This window comes from Anas acuta, chromosome 9 (assembly GCF_963932015.1).
Source record: "Anas acuta chromosome 9, bAnaAcu1.1, whole genome shotgun sequence".
Classification (NCBI taxonomy): Eukaryota; Metazoa; Chordata; class Aves; order Anseriformes; family Anatidae; genus Anas; species Anas acuta.
In genome coordinates this window covers 23,106,519-23,122,097 of record NC_088987.1, presented here as the reverse complement: position 1 = coordinate 23,122,097, position 15,579 = coordinate 23,106,519, and the positions used below count along the sequence as shown (strand labels likewise).

At 37.3% G+C, this 15,579-nt stretch overlaps 1 protein-coding gene and 1 long non-coding RNA gene across 11 annotated transcripts in view; one reads left to right on the top strand and one right to left on the bottom strand.

Moving 5' to 3' along the window:
* The window catches only part of LOC137860988 (uncharacterized), a 196,984-nt gene that overhangs the window by 126,758 nt on the left and 54,647 nt on the right, over positions 1–15,579 (bottom strand). The gene's annotated exons all lie outside the window — the stretch shown is intronic.
* Positions 1–15,579, top strand: part of SPHKAP (SPHK1 interactor, AKAP domain containing) — a 98,066-nt gene that overhangs the window by 31,857 nt on the left and 50,630 nt on the right. For 8 of the 10 annotated variants that reach the window (XM_068691863.1, XM_068691859.1, XM_068691860.1 and 5 more), the window contains one exon: positions 11,490–11,592. In XM_068691863.1, coding sequence (XP_068547964.1) covers positions 11,509–11,592 — 84 coding nt within the window. In that variant the 5' untranslated portion in view covers positions 11,490–11,508. Of the gene's footprint in view, positions 1–1,893; positions 11,593–15,579 lie in introns of those variants that run through there. The other 2 variants (XM_068691864.1, XM_068691861.1) reach the window with 2 other exon arrangements.

The following is a 15,579-nucleotide window of genomic DNA, read 5'->3' as shown; positions in this document are numbered from 1 at the left end:
TTTTCATTAATCTCTTTAGTTTCCCTCATTAATTTTCTTCACTTCAACACTTGAGTGATTATTATTAAATATCTGGCTGCTGCCAATGTCCGTGACACATAGTAGATAGTCAGCATTTTTTATCAAAGCTGTTTTCTGCTGGTTGTGGCATCACAATTTATTGTGTACCTAATAAATTCTGCTTGACTGCTACCTAAGAAAAATTCTGTTCTAGATCTCAATGAAGTTTTATCTACAGCTGAAATAAAAGACTTATAAAGAAATCTAACACAGAACCTGATGCAGTGCATGTTTCCTAGTTAGTGAAATGTGGTCATCGAGTCTTGCATAACCCTAGCAGGTCCATTTTAAGACCGGGTCCTACCCTCTACACTCTGTTTCTGAGCTAGCTCCATGCACTGGCTGTAACCAGCTTCCAAGAATTACGGGAGTCATTTCTTTTCTGGAAGAGCTTTGGTTTATTACATGAATTGCTGAAAAACTGGAATTCATTGAACTAAGGAGTTTTGTGTTACAGTTAAAACATCTTAAAAAGAAAGATGCACAGAATTTAGGATGCCCAGACTTGGATAATGGTTTACTGCCTTCGCAAAAATACCCTGGGCACCCATGTGGTGGAATGTTACATAGAATTAGTGACTTTGTAGCATTAACTAATCAGTTAGATGATGTGTAGGCTGCTTTTTTTTTTTTTTTTTTTTTTTTTTTTTTTTTTTTTCCTCTGCACAGAGGCTAATTTTCTTACTGGAGTGGCAGCACAGGATGTATGGGATAGGTAAATTCAGGAAGCTTGAGTGCAACCGTTCAGCCAAATGCCAGAACAGTTGTACAAGGAAATGCATTCAGCAGCCCTAAGGGGGCAGCAGTGCTGCCTTGTGTGCTGACCTTAAGTTACTTGGGTTCTTTCAGCAAGAAAAACTTAAGGGGTCCTCGAGTAGCCTCCAGGACACTGCATACTTCTAAATATGCCTCAGAATTTTGTATACCAGCTACAGTGCATCTCTGCCAGCAGTGGAGCTGTTCATTACATGCAGTGGCTTTTAAGGGGATTAAAAAATAAATAAATAAATAAATAAAAGATGTATCTTAGTTTGCAGAACTGTATTTAAATTAGGTCCTTATCCTGTTCCCCCAAGATTCATTTATAGCTGTCTATGCTATTTCAGTCTGAAAAGGGAAGAGATCAAATCAGCAGGATAACAGTCCAACAACATGCTTATAGATCGCTATTCTATGTTGTCAAGGCAATTTCTTCCCTCTCAGACGAAGATGTGTATTACCATTGTAGATATCCAATAAAAATGAACAGTTCATTTATTTTTAAAAGGAAGAAAATTGCATGCTGTGATAGTGAAATGAAAAACCCATTGTCCTCCCACAAGTCTGGAATGAAACTCTCCCCTCAACTAGAAAAAAATACTTTTTTTTTTCTGGAATATGTAAAAATATAGAAGTAATAGCATGGCTGTTGAGGGGTGTATTAAATGGTCATGTAATTTTGGCTTCATATTGTACCTGTCAATAAATTGTGTACAATATATGCCATAAATCCACTGAAATCCAATGGCCACATGATTGGAATGTCTCAGTGGTTTGCATGCTATAATTTAAATGTTAGTGTAGTTTCCTAACGCAAAGCCTTGATGCTGCTTAAAGTGCAGCCATATTTCTAAGGTTATGGAAATCAATACTGTACATTGTGCAATGGGCATCTGAGCGTAACACGGATATGTCATGTACAGAAAAATGATTGAATAACTACTGAAAAAAAAACAGAGATGCACCATAAACAAATAACACAAGTGTAAATAATAATCCAAGTCCATCTAAAAAAAAAATAATAAAAAAAAAAAAAAGAAAAGATGATCTCTTGCCTTTTTTTTTTTTTTTTTTAAGAGCAAGAGATCATAGGACCATGTTTATTTTGGAATGGACTTCTTTTGGGTGCACAGAACATGACCTGTATATTATACTGTATCTTTCTCTAGCTGAACTCGCTACAGTGATCTCCCACTAGTAAAACAACAGTAATTTTGCAAAACCTGGATTTATGTGTGTACCGTTTTCTTTGTTCCTTTGAATTAGAGGATTAAGACTTTGCAGTGGTGAGCAGAGTAAAATCTAAATGCTCCCAAAGACCCAAGTCAAGAATCCACCTCTGCGCCCAGTGAAGGTCAGAGGAAGAGCACGGCTGCTGCTGGGCTCTGCTCAAGTAGTTTAATGCCTCTGCCCCAGAAACAATGAACACCTTCGGTTTACTTTGTACTGTTTGTTGTGGTCATTTGACACTTTAGGGTTCATTACAGAATACAAAATTGTCACAGTACCATGTTATTTTTATTTTTTAAAAAAGCCTGGACAAGCTAACAGTTGTGATATAGGAAGTGGGTTTAGTTCATCATGTATGACCCAACTAATTGGTCAGTTTCACTGCATTTACTGTAGGATCATTCCTAGACTAAGGTGTAAGTGAATGTGTCTGCATCCGAACTAAAATCGTTCTAACAGAAACACTTATCCTCCTGTCTTCAAGGACCAAACATAAAAAAAGAGCAAGTGGCATCAAAGAGCAATTTCTTCTTTCTCACATTCTCTGCAACCAAATCTTCTCTTGGTTTCTGAGTTGATAACTGAAAAGCCCTGTCTACACATAGTCTGGTTTATATTCTTGTGTTAGGTGTAAATACAAGAATACTCAATTAGCAAATACACACTCAATCACACTGCACATAATGGCAAGGTTATCTGTGAGCTTATCCTGAGCTCAGTCAACAGTGTGTAGTCCTGCCGGATCCTGGGCATCCCAGGAAAAAGTCAGCAAGTATTTCAGGCCCAGTTATCACAATTTCGTAGTTATTCTGAAGTTGATTGCAGAGCAGTGGCTGAAGAAGCTCTGGAGTTGCCACCAAGGAAAAAAAAAATGATTAATTAAAATAAATAGCTCAGCGATCTGTTTCATCTCTAGACTCTCAGAGATAAGTTCCTTATACAGTTAGAAAGGCAGAAGATTTTAGGGGACAGAAAGGAGGAGTATTGATCTTGCCAAAAAAAAGAAAAAAAAAAAAAACAGGAAGGCAGCTTCATTTTTGTCACTTCTCTGGTAATGTTATTGTGTTGTTAAAAAAAAAACAAACCAAAACAAAACAAAACAAAAAAAAACAAACAAGAAAAAAACTCACACTTTTCAAACAGTGGTATTGAGCTCTTGTTGTCTCTATGTTAACACAAATTGCTGTTTATTGACATATTAACTTAGCATCAAAATTGATAAAATTTGTGTTTCTTTGGGATATTAATAGGAATTCAGAACAGAATTGTTCAGGAATGTTTCAGACATGTAAATTATGTAAAAATAAGTGTTTTGGATGAGCAATGACAGAATGTATTCTTTGGCATTAAAATAACTTCAGAATGTACCCTGACATTTTAACTAGATAGTTTATGAATATAACTGCAGGTGGTCATAGAAACAATACTGGGTTGAAGAGAATAGGACATTTCTGAGATTAATTTAGATGAAGACACTTATTTTTAGAGTACTGTATTATATTTCTGGAGTCATTAGTTAAGGTAAAATCACTGGTTTGTGAACACTACTATAATCCTAAACAATGTTATGAAAGATTCAGCTCAAATCTGCACAGTTTGACTTTATTTCAAATAAAAAGGACTGGAAACAAGAACGTTTTCAATAGAAAATTTCCAAGCTTCTCCTTTAAATATTGGGGGGCAAATCAGCCCCTTCATACTGTCATGTTTCCAAAGCCAGATTTATTATTCCTGAGTAGAAGTGAGTAGGTACAAAGAATTTCCAAAAGTCTTCCTACCATTAGAAACACCCCATTCAGAACATGAAGCGGTGTTCCCCTTCCTATCACACACATAATCCTGAGTACCTACCACATTGCACTCATGCTTTTACAGTCTATTTGTTTTGCAATCAATCTAAAAAGGAAAACACTGAAACATCTAGCAAGTTTTGATTAGCTACCTGCATTTTCTATTCAAATAAAATCATGACATACTCATTAGCTTTTAAGTTACAAACCTTGTCACCCCTCTCTTCCTTTCAAAAATATTTAATATCTGTCTTGATTTTAATTAATGAAAGGCTTCTATAGAGTACAACTAAGATCTTTAAAAGGTAACTTTCAAGAGAGATGTCAGGTAGTGAAATACTTGATAGCACATTTTGCACTCTGACACCCGTTTTGTCAATATTTGATTTGTGCTGCTCTAATGCTCCTAATCAGAAACATACTGCATGGCTCTATGGCAAAAGCTAGTTTAGAATCTTGACAGTGAATTTCAGCTATATGATATAAACAAGATGCCAAAAATATTTAACAAGCTAGTTAAGCAAAGATTAACATCCTGCACATGAAATCACCAGGTTCTTCCTGTCTTATGCTCCTCTGGTTCTCCTGAAATGCCCACCTGACAGTGTGTGCATAACAAGATGAGCAGACAGAGAAATCAAATTGTTTATTAAATGCAAGAAACATTTAAACCAGGCTTCTAAAAATTACCCAGTGTTTTTTGGCTTGAAAGCCTAATTTGCAGCATCTTGGACTTCATCTTGAAAAATGCTAAGAATTTCCAATTCTAGTTGAAATCTGCGGGAGCTGCACACACATTTGCTGTGTGTTTAATTTGGACTAAGTTTCACCAGATTCCAGCTGTGTCACCATGTTTTTTCCATTATTTTAAAAGAAGTAAGGTCAGATAACATCACATCCTCAGAATATTACACTGTGCTACACTAACAACGTAATCCGTATTCATTTCTCAAAGAATAGGCATTGCCTTCAAAAGTGCAGTAGTAAGGTAAGTTGCTTAATAAATACACAGTTGTTAATATTCTTGAGAGGAAACCCAAGTGTTTTTTCTTTGTCCTTTCTACAGCACAAGAACATGTGCTATTGTACAGTGTACCTACAAAAGCTAAGTAAATAAGGAATTTTTGTTGGGAATGTTTCTGATTTTATATTGCTGCTCACTGGCTTAGTAGTAGCAAACCTATTACTTTGCTGTAGAGGAAATGAAACTGACTTATTCTGTTCTTTTTGTAGTATCTGGATACAGCGGGTTCAGTCTGTATCTCTCTAAAATCATCTTCTTGGTCAGTGCTGCCCACTTAGGTACACATAAACAATTCAGTTTTTAGAATCCTTCCTTTAACAAGATTTATCTTTCCTGCAGTCAAACTCTCAGCTGTGCATTAAGTTTCCCACTTAGCTGGCATGCCAGTGCTCTGTATGATCTCCTCACTTGTAGGGTAGTAAAGGAGTCTCAGCTGATCTGTCAGTCCATGTGAATTTAAGCCTCGGTTCCTTAGTCTTTCCCTACATCAGTCAGCCTTTTTCCTCATCAGACTTTGTCAGGTCCTTACTTGTTGATCCAGGACTTCTTTTTATATCTTCTTGTAATTTTTCCTTAAAGGATTCAGTCACTAAATAAAGGAAGGGAGGAATATTTCGCAGTAGATCACACAAAATTTTGTTAATTCATTTTACAGTTATTCTTCCATTAAACTTGTCTCTTCTTTTGTAATATTTTTAAAATGTGTTTTGAAAGGAGTCCGAGCATTGCTAATGCTTGCAAAAGCTTCTAGATTTTTATTTTTTGAATTGAAACACAATAAAGGGCACTCAGGGCTCTGGAAACATGGAAGGTAAAGGCATCGTATAATTATGGGTTGTATAACCCATACAATACTATGTGTTGTCTTTGTTCTTGTTTTTCGTTACTACACAGCAAAAGACCTGGCATTTTTGCAGCTATATCACTGATAAAAAATGAAATGTAAATCAAGATTACCCAATAAGCATGGTGAAATGAGCAATCTCAATATAAAGGCTTAAACTTCTACTCTTTTGAGTGAGCTAGTTTTACTAGCAACCTGATCCTGTACCTGTTAGACTGCATAGACACTCAGGTCTGATAACGAGGGGAGCTATTCAGTATTTTCCATTCCCAGTGAAGTCAGTAGCAGCCAAGGGAGACTGAAACAAGTCTATGAATACCTTAGAAGATCAGCCCCTGGTATTGCCACTGATTACATTCTGCACATGGGTTCCAAATCCATAACAAAATCAGAAAGACATTTGTTTGAGGTATTTATAGAGCATCTGTTTGACTAACCATCTGTGCTCTGATTGAAGTATACACATGGTCCAGACTGAATCAAAACCAATTTTGTGGATTAAAATAGTAACTTTGACAGTGTTACATCTAAAGATTTTACTGCTAGTGACTTTATTGACCTGTTTACATAAAAAGGTAAATTTTAAAACTGCAAAATATGAAAGGTAGCATGAGGAGCAATGTGACTAGTATGTCCACTTCAAAAAGGCTTTGGACTTTGAAGTTAAGGGATTCTGCTTGAACACTGCATGCCTTTCAAAAAACCTGTTTGCTTAGGGTCTGGATTAGGCTAGCTGCCTTCCTCAATTTCTGAGTAGCTTTTTGGTTTATTTCTGAGTACAAAGTGAAGAATATGCTGAAGAATTGTGCCGTGCTTTCACTTGTCTCATATTTCTATTTCAAAATAAGATTCATACAGTTTTTGGTGGCAGTAACATTCAGTACAGATATTACCAGAACATAAGAAATGTGGCCAACTGTAGCTTGGAGTTAATTGCACTGAGAAACCTCACTTTGTAAAATTTGGTTCACTTACTTCATCAAGATTATCTTTTCCATGGATCAGTATGTTTTGTATGTTCCAAATGCTGAGATGAGGGATCATAATGAAAAGATGAAAAGTACTAGGCTATAATAGGATTAGTTCAAAAAAAATTGTAGTGGTCACTTATTATTTATTGAACTTGTTCCTTAGGACCAATTACTAAACAGCAAGGTTTTCTGAAGCAGGTTATGATTGTTCAAGATGGTAGGAAATTGAAGTTTCTGATATTGTTTCACAAGATTAATTTTCTTTAGTGATAACCTGGGGAATTCTATAAATTACCTCTTCGTAGTTGATGTAGCACCATCTGCCACATCTGCAAAGAAGGTAATTATTTTTAGGAGCAGCTGTGGTTTTTTGATTAAGTCTTGAGTCATCAAGGTCAGTATTTCTGAATTATTCAATGTAGGAAAATAGAAGCAATTGCTTTGCATTTTGTTCAATAGCAAAGGATGGGTTTCTATTACAGTTAATGCCATAAACCTCATAGCTCTTTGCTGCAGTCCTCCCATTTCCAAGAATCTGTTTGCATTCTTAGTGAGACAATTTAGCTTTGTAGGAAAGAAGTATCAATCATAATTCATGTATCAGTAAAACAGCATCTGGTGGCAAATAAATGACTCTGGTAACTCTTCTATTAATGGATGTATTAAACTGAAAATAGCATGCTTCTTAGCATCGGGCCACTGGTTCGGGTTACCAGCTTCAGTTTCAAAAGGCGAATTGTAAATTTGGATCTCTGACACCAAAGGAAAAGTCATTCTCTCACAAGATCCAGAACATTTTTGGTAGCTATTACAGAAGATGTGCACCCTCTGCTGAGCACTGTACTGACTGAAGCCCTACAATAAGCCTTCCTCCTACAAAGATTCCTCACAGAATCACAGAATCACACAGAATCACAGAATTTCTAGGTTGGAAGAGACCTCAAGATCATCGAGTCCAACCTCTGACCTAACGCTAACAGTCCCCACTAAACCATATCCCTAAGCTCTACATCTAAACGTCTTTTAAAGACTTCCAGGGATGGTGACTCCACCACCTCCCTGGGCAGCCTATTCCTCATTAAGCCTTCCATGATAGCTCTAAATCCGATGAGCAAGTCCAAGTCAGATCAGCATTCTTCATCAGGTGCTAAACAAGGGGAGCCTAGGAAAGGTGAGAATTAGGACCTGAAGCCTTCAACAGCTTGCTTTATCTTGCAGTGAAAAGGCGTTGATCTGTGCCTGATGCCTCGAAGGACTAGTGCTTTGTGTAGACTCCTGATGTGCTTCAGTACTGAGCATAGGACATGAATGCAGACTTACCATTTGATGATGACACGACCACATCTCTGCAGCAGTTTCTTTCAGCTTTCTGCTGTTGAGAAACTAATGAGAGCAGGCAACTTCTCAGAAAGACAGAATAGTTTTTCTCTAGGGAGTTGATGAAAAGTTGGCCTATCTGACTGGCTTTGCTACAGAGCAAAAGGTGGCACAGCAGAATGGCCTGAGGAGGCTCTCTTAAGAAATCACATAACATGTTGAAAATTGAAGCTTAGAGAGGAGTCTATTAAGAAAGGAAACTGATCTAACGGAAAGAAGAGGTAATTGTAAAAGAGGTGTTGAAAAGACAAACCTGTGTTCTGTGTTGAATGAAAGACCCATGAAAGTAGCTAGACGGAACCTGATACTGTGCATCTGCTTGTGTTGTGAAAGATTTCATTTTGTGATATTGGATGGCCATCCTGAAGAAACTCAGCTGGGTGCTCGTTTTCCCATCAATTAGTATGTGCTGCTGCGTATCTGCTTTGCATGATACCTATGGTGTTCACGTAACTGACTAGCAGTGGTGGCAAAGATGTGGGTGTATGTGTTTCTCTGTACTTCATTTAGAAAGTGTACATCCATAAACTCTCTGAAAAACAGCTGAGGAGTCTAGGACTGTTCCCAAATGTAACTCTTATAATTTTGCATTTATGCATGAAAATTTTTCCCCTTTTCAGTGTCTGTGAACCCTGACAGGGTGAACTGCTTTGCAAACAGTGAAAAGCTAGAGTTTGTTCTACTAGCACAGCTCCAGACCTGAACTGCAATGCAGCACAAGGATAAAGGTTTAGCTCTACAGCTACAGCACAGGAAACATGAACCTTTAGACAAAAAAAAAGAGCTCCAAAGTTTTATAGATCCTCCTGAATGTGTTGCCCCTTGTTCTGGGAAGCAGTTACTGGTTTTACCTATGCACAGAGTAATCAGATAGACGTGAAATACATCTCTGACTACTGGGATAGCTGGCATGAGAATTTAGGTTTATGAAATTTCAGTAATTTCAAAGGCAGTTGCTTTTGCCTTTCTGAACTTCAGTCTGAGACGAAGCTGTTTCTCATTCAAAACATATAATAACATTCTACATTTATTTCACTCATCACATAACTTTAACAAAATTTTCTATATTTACAAATGAAAAGTCATTTATTTTGGAAAGTAAGCAGATTTTAAAGAATCAAGAAGACGCTATAGATCTTTTTGCTTTCCACATGACTGGGAAGACTGCTTTACTGCTGTATGGAAGTTGCAATGCGTTACCCCTAACTGGAGTACCATCCAGAAATAGCACAGATTTGCCGGTAATCCAGAGCATGACTCCTTAACTTTATTTTCTAGCTATACTTTAATATATTACTCCATTTGTACTGTTTAATTGAGGTCCAAAAAGGCCAGCAGTTAGCAGCTACACCATCATCTTTGTTCTTTTAGACTCGTTGACACTCTGCCATGTGAGTTCAGTTACCTGCACCCAGTACAATTGAGAGCAACACTCATTTTCAACATACCAGCTCCCTGCAGGGCAAAGCCATTCAGTCTTTCTGTAAGGGAAGAGCATGAGAAAACAGTGGCCATTGTTCTTCAAGATGCAGGTCAGGCTTGATTATAACTTACTATTAGATTGCACAAGTGATGCATCTTATAAAAGGAGGCCATGCACAGCCTGTGCTGGGAAGTCCTGAGCTGTACAGAGTACAGAGGAAGCCGCTAGTCTAAATGTGGAGCTGTCAAGGAGGGCACTTCACTTATACGGTATTTGACCTTTGAATATGATGTTCTTATTTTTAATGAAGATATAAACCTGGGTGACTTCATATGTTTAATGTCCTTCATTCTGCTAAAGAACAGCATATAAGGCTTACAAAGTGCTATTTTGTTCTTTCAAACCCCAGAGAAATATTTTTATCTATACAATCTCAGCAACAGAGTGGTATTTTGTAAACACCCAAAACTCTTCCTTCTAAATACAAATGGTACTGGTATTTTAGAGAGCACTGGGAGTACTGGGGGTATTGCACCTTTCAAGTAAAGTCAGGTAACATACAGGTCTCCTTTATGTTTGTGTGTGTTCAGTCCTCCCTTCATGAATCTTCCCCTTAGTTAGCAATTAATAAGTGCTAAATTAGTTTTATATTTTTCATTCAATGTTCTAATTCCAGTGTATAAATTTTGTGTTCTGTGTTTGTTTGTTTTTTTCCAAAATGTATGGAATAGTACCTCACATATCAACAAAGTTACCTATCCGTGGAAGTGGGAATATCCATATCTGGTCCTAAACAGATTATCAAGGATTATTAAATAAAATATCTGTACATGAACCTTTGAGAGAAATGTAGCCTTACTGATGTTTGACTGTGGATTTGGGCAAAAAGCTGAAAGTAGCTTCCTCGTAACACATTAACTTAAGCTCTAGTGAAGGTGACTTAATGAATATTCATTTTAGTTTTCAGTTGAGAAAACTAGGAGATTTCATGTGGTCTGTTATCCTGTCAGAACTGATGACAGATTATTAAACCATGGAAACCTGTTTGCTTACTATGGTCTATCACCATGTGTTCCATATCTTCTCATAGGTAAATTGCAGTGAATTAAAAGCACCCTACAGACCCAATTTGGAAGGCAGAACATGATGCTGTTGGATACTCTAGGAAATTTCTGGAGAAAGAGGCCTTTAGCTCTGTGTGGCTTCTAATAGCTGTCACACTATGTCCAGAGAGAAAAGTTTCACTAAGCTTGTGACAAGTCAGTTATGATGTAGAGGAAGATCTTACCAGGCTGGCCTGAATGATTCCAAACGTACTGTTCGAGGGGTGATACCAGCTCTGCATGGAAATAATTTGTTGAACTTACTTATCTTTATGGCTGTGTCTTTCACATCAACATCATCCCAAAGCGAGTGTGGCTTTGCAGTATACAACTGGCTCACAAAACAGACTGTGCATGGCTTACCTTTGCTCTAAACCAGCAGTATAGCAAGCTGTTCTGCCTGGGTTACAGAATTCAACCACTCTTGTTGTGTGGGTGTTTGTTTGTTTGTTTGTTTACATTTTAGTCACTACACCTTAACTTTTTCAGCAAATGTTTCTTTTTATAATGTCCACCCGGGTGAATTAATCCAGGAAGTATTTCATTTGCTGTTCCAAGCTGTTTACTTATAAAAATGAGCTAGTTCCATGTTTTACAGTATGATTCAGGAGAGATGGATGTGATTACAGGCAACTATGTGTTATTCTCTAGTCTTCAAAAAGCAATGGTCTGCTATTTCATATTCATGTAACATTGCTCCAGAGAGTTGTCCAAGAAAGGAAAATTAAGCTAATAGATAGGACAGTAATGTCAGCAAGGAGACTATAGACAGCTTCTTGTAATCGAGGTTTAAGTTACATCTCTTTAATCCATTGTAGTTTTGGCATCATTTGAGTTATCTACGTAACTGAGTCACTGGAAAGGTTTTTGGGGGTTTCTTTTGTGTGTTTTTTTCTTTTGTTCTTCAGCAACTTTGAATCTCCACTGATGCAAGAAGTCCCAGAGCACCAAGGCAACAGCACAGACAGTTCGGGAAGCAGTTTGGGAAGCTCTGTCACAGCATGTAAAAAGGTAACTTCTAAGTTTATGTTATTTTCAAAGGCATATATATCCTGGCTTATAGCTCTTCTTTTTAGCTTTTACTTTTATTGAGGAATACAAAATTTAACTGATGCCTAAAGAAGAAAAGGACTGATACAGAAAAATAAATTCTGGACGCTGTTATGGTATCTTGCAATTTTGCATACATAATCTATACTTGTCTTGCTGCAAAATATATTATATACATGTGGGAGGTAAGTTTACTAAGTATTTCTTGTTTTCCTTGATATCTGGCAATGTGAAATAAAAGTCATAAAGAACATGGATAATTTCAGAACTGCTCTGTGATAGGTTGCAAGTTTCTGGGTCCCAGCCTGAGGATCCAGAGCTTTGCTTCTCTCAGGTCAAAATGATGCAGGGTCTTTCATGGAAAGGAACTGTTCTGCCTTCCCTAGTATCTTGCTAGAAGAGTTTCAGCAACTGAGAAAGCAGTATAGATATGACCATTGCTGCTTTTGTTGTCTCAAAATGGCTTTATATGTATTTATGTAATTTGGAGGATAGGGAAAAACGAAAGCAGTGCCTTTATGTGTGTCATTAGGAAGAATCATGTATGACTGGCAGTGGTTCATGCATGTAAGTGATTTCAGTACAACTCAGAATACCTGGATGCAGACCTTGGATGCTTCCATCCACTCCTGCTCCCCAGGGTCAGGCTGTGGCCATGCAGCCCAAGGGAAGACAACTACCAAAGACCTGTTGTGGATGGCAAGCCCTCTTTTGTCTCTCACTTTGCAATAACCCTCTGAGCTCTATTATTTCCCACGTAATAGATTAATTCTACTTCTATTCATATTCTATTCATAATAGATTAATTCACATAATTCTAGAGCTAATAAGGAAGCATCTGTTTTACCAAAAAAATATTATAAAACTTCACAGTTCAATCCATTTCCCCATATTTCTTAATAAGTTTTTCTTTCCTTCACACTGTAATAATTATGCTTTTTCTTTTACTTTTTTTTTTTTTAAAATAAATGACAACAATTTATATGCATAAACAGAGATGGAAAGGCAAAACATGTAGAAGATAAACATTTATTTCCCTTATACTTCTGAAAATTCCACTGTGTTGTGTGGATGTGAGGGTTGAGTATTGGCTGTCTACTAAGATTTCAATAACTGTAAAATCACTGAAATAAAAAAGAAACTCACTAGACTAATAATCTGTACGATGGGATTGGGCATCTCCAGCTCATCCCAGCCTGACTAAAAGACAAAGTGTCAGTATTCCATTTGTTCAAAAAGCTTGCTTATTTGCAAAAGAATACCTGAGTTTTTTGTTTGTTTGTTTGTTTGTTTGTATATACATGCTGCTGACTGTAACTAGAATCTGTAGAAATAAGCAGAAAATCCTTAATATGGCTGAACATCTTAGATTTTTGTCTAATCTCAGAGCTGGTCATTTTAAGTAAGGCTGAAGGACAGTGGCACAGCACAGAAAAGTGCTTATAAATGTGTTTATAAATGTTCCCAGCATGGTCACCTCCAGAAGCATGACTTACAGACTTGCCTTTACCTCCCAATTTAGAGCTGCTTCACCTGTCTGATCCCTTATATTTGAACTTTTCACTGTAATTCGAGTCAATTTTATGATTGTAGGCACGCTAAGAAAAGTGATTCACTTCTGACAAACAGCAGGATATTTTGGGCTTCTTTAGAGCATTGTCACAGAATGTGTTAGCATTCCTTATTTGGGGAAAAAGGATACAGAATTATCAAAGTAGGACATTACTTTCTTTTTTATCCTAGATTAGTTTCGGTGATTTATTTTTTTTTAAAGTTAGATGTGTAATTGGTGCTGGAGTGAAACCCTATGGGTTGCTGCTGCAAGGGAAGAGTTTAAACAGTTCACTTGTGGGTTCAAGCATTTGGCATGAATGGCTCCTGTTAGGAACCATATGAGATGTGGCCTTTTACCACACAGACCAATCTGAATAAATGCAGAAAATGTGCCCCTTGAAAACTCATTCTGTATGTTCCACTCTAATATCTTTTTTGATGAGTAGTAATTAACCAAAGCAATTAAGATGATCTGCCATGAAGACGCAGATGTTTCATTTGTGGAGCAGGGCCATTTTAATGTTGTCTCAGTTATAGATATTTACTGTATTTTAATGCCTTGCGATCTAAATCAGGGAGCAGGAAGCTGTTACACTAAACTGGTATGCAGTATTTTCCTCTGGGAAAGAGTGACTTTTCTAATCCTCACTCTGCTAGAGGCTGATTTAGTTCATTGATTCACAGCACACTGAGTAATGCTGACGGCTGAGTCTCCAGATGAGAGTGGAAAACTTTTTTTTTAGAACCATGAATTACTGCTGATTTCACATTTTGTGCATGATGCAAATTCATCCTGAATTATTTTCTGAGTGTGATGATCCTGCTCTGAACCAGATATACAGCAGTATAGTGTGTGCAGCTGTTACACATAAGTATGGTCAATGAATAAAGTTCTGTTTTCAGTTGTACCATTGCAGATCAGAAGCAACCTCACTGAATTCAGAAAAACTGCTAACAATATATGCCAGTGGGATTGGCCCAGAACTCGTCTCAATTAGATAAGAATATAGAAAACTACAAGATAGGAGCAGGAAATTTTCTCAATTTCTACATTAAAATTGTAGGCTATGAAAAAGAAGGATGCTGACTGACAGCTGAAGTAGTACAAGTTTAGGTTTCTTACCTTTGGGACAGAGCCGCTCAGTATATTTTTGAAAAGATCACTAAAAGCAAAAATGGCAATCAGAACATAGAGTTACATCTCTGAGTAATAATTCTGCTGGCATTTCTTTTCATTCGTTAGCCCTGACAGTTTAGGCCAACTCCTTCATGCTTACATACTTTTGACCATTGCAGTCATACATTACTGTAGTAGAAGGACTTCAGTATATTCCTTAAAAGCACAACTATCCTGGCACGTTTGAATACATATGCAAATTCCCACTTATATAAATACAGTAGTAGAATTGTCCTACAATAGTTAGATCCTAGGAGTATTAAGCTTACTCCTATACACGCATGTCTTTGACCATGATAACATTGCTGTCTGCTACCACAGAAATATGCTCAAAAGTTCACATGGATACTTGAATTTTTTCATAGCAGGAGCATGTAAACCAACAGTGATCAAGATTGTGGAGTGGTCCAAATTATCCTTCCTGCATACAAGTATTAGTGGGAGGGTTCTTAACAATAACGTCTGTAACAGTCATAATGCAGAAACCTGCATTTCAGAAGGTAGAATTTAAACATCCAAAGTTTACTTCTCCTTCCTGCCACTGCTTATTCAAAAGTCACCTTCTGTCTCCTGAACACCATTCAGATGTTAAAACCAGAGGAAGAAGGCTTCTCCCACACGTTCCTGCATGCCTCCCTTTCCCACAGTGGTCTTTTTTGAGTAATTTCCAGAGGCTTTCCAGATAACTTCAGGCCTTCTTGTATTCCTTAAATTTCTGACCTGCTGCATGGGCTCAAGTATATCTTATTTTGCTTTTCTCACCTATCTTCTTCAAATCTTAATTGCTGGAAAATATTTTCTCAGACCTCCAATGGTAAAAAAATGGCATGCCTGTTGCACTCTTCTTCAAATTTCTGGCTGCATGCTCAATGCATGTGCAGCATTCTTTGTGCACACGTGAGAGCAGAATATGGGCCAGGGAGAACACCACTCTACTAATGCCATTCATCTCCTCAGGGTTACTGAAAATCACATACTGTCCAAATCTTCCATGTAATAATCTCTACTCTTGACTTCAAAGTCTATAATGAAAAGCTGCATACAAAAATGACATCCATTGTAAAGCCCTGAAACATATAAATCATCCTGGAGTGATCCCCAGGCTTGACAACGGTGACCTGACCTGACTAAAATAATTTTTCGGGAGAGTTATTTCTTCTGCTAATATGTTACCTGTATTTGCTTCCTGATTAGAACATCCCCTGAAAGCAAGATAG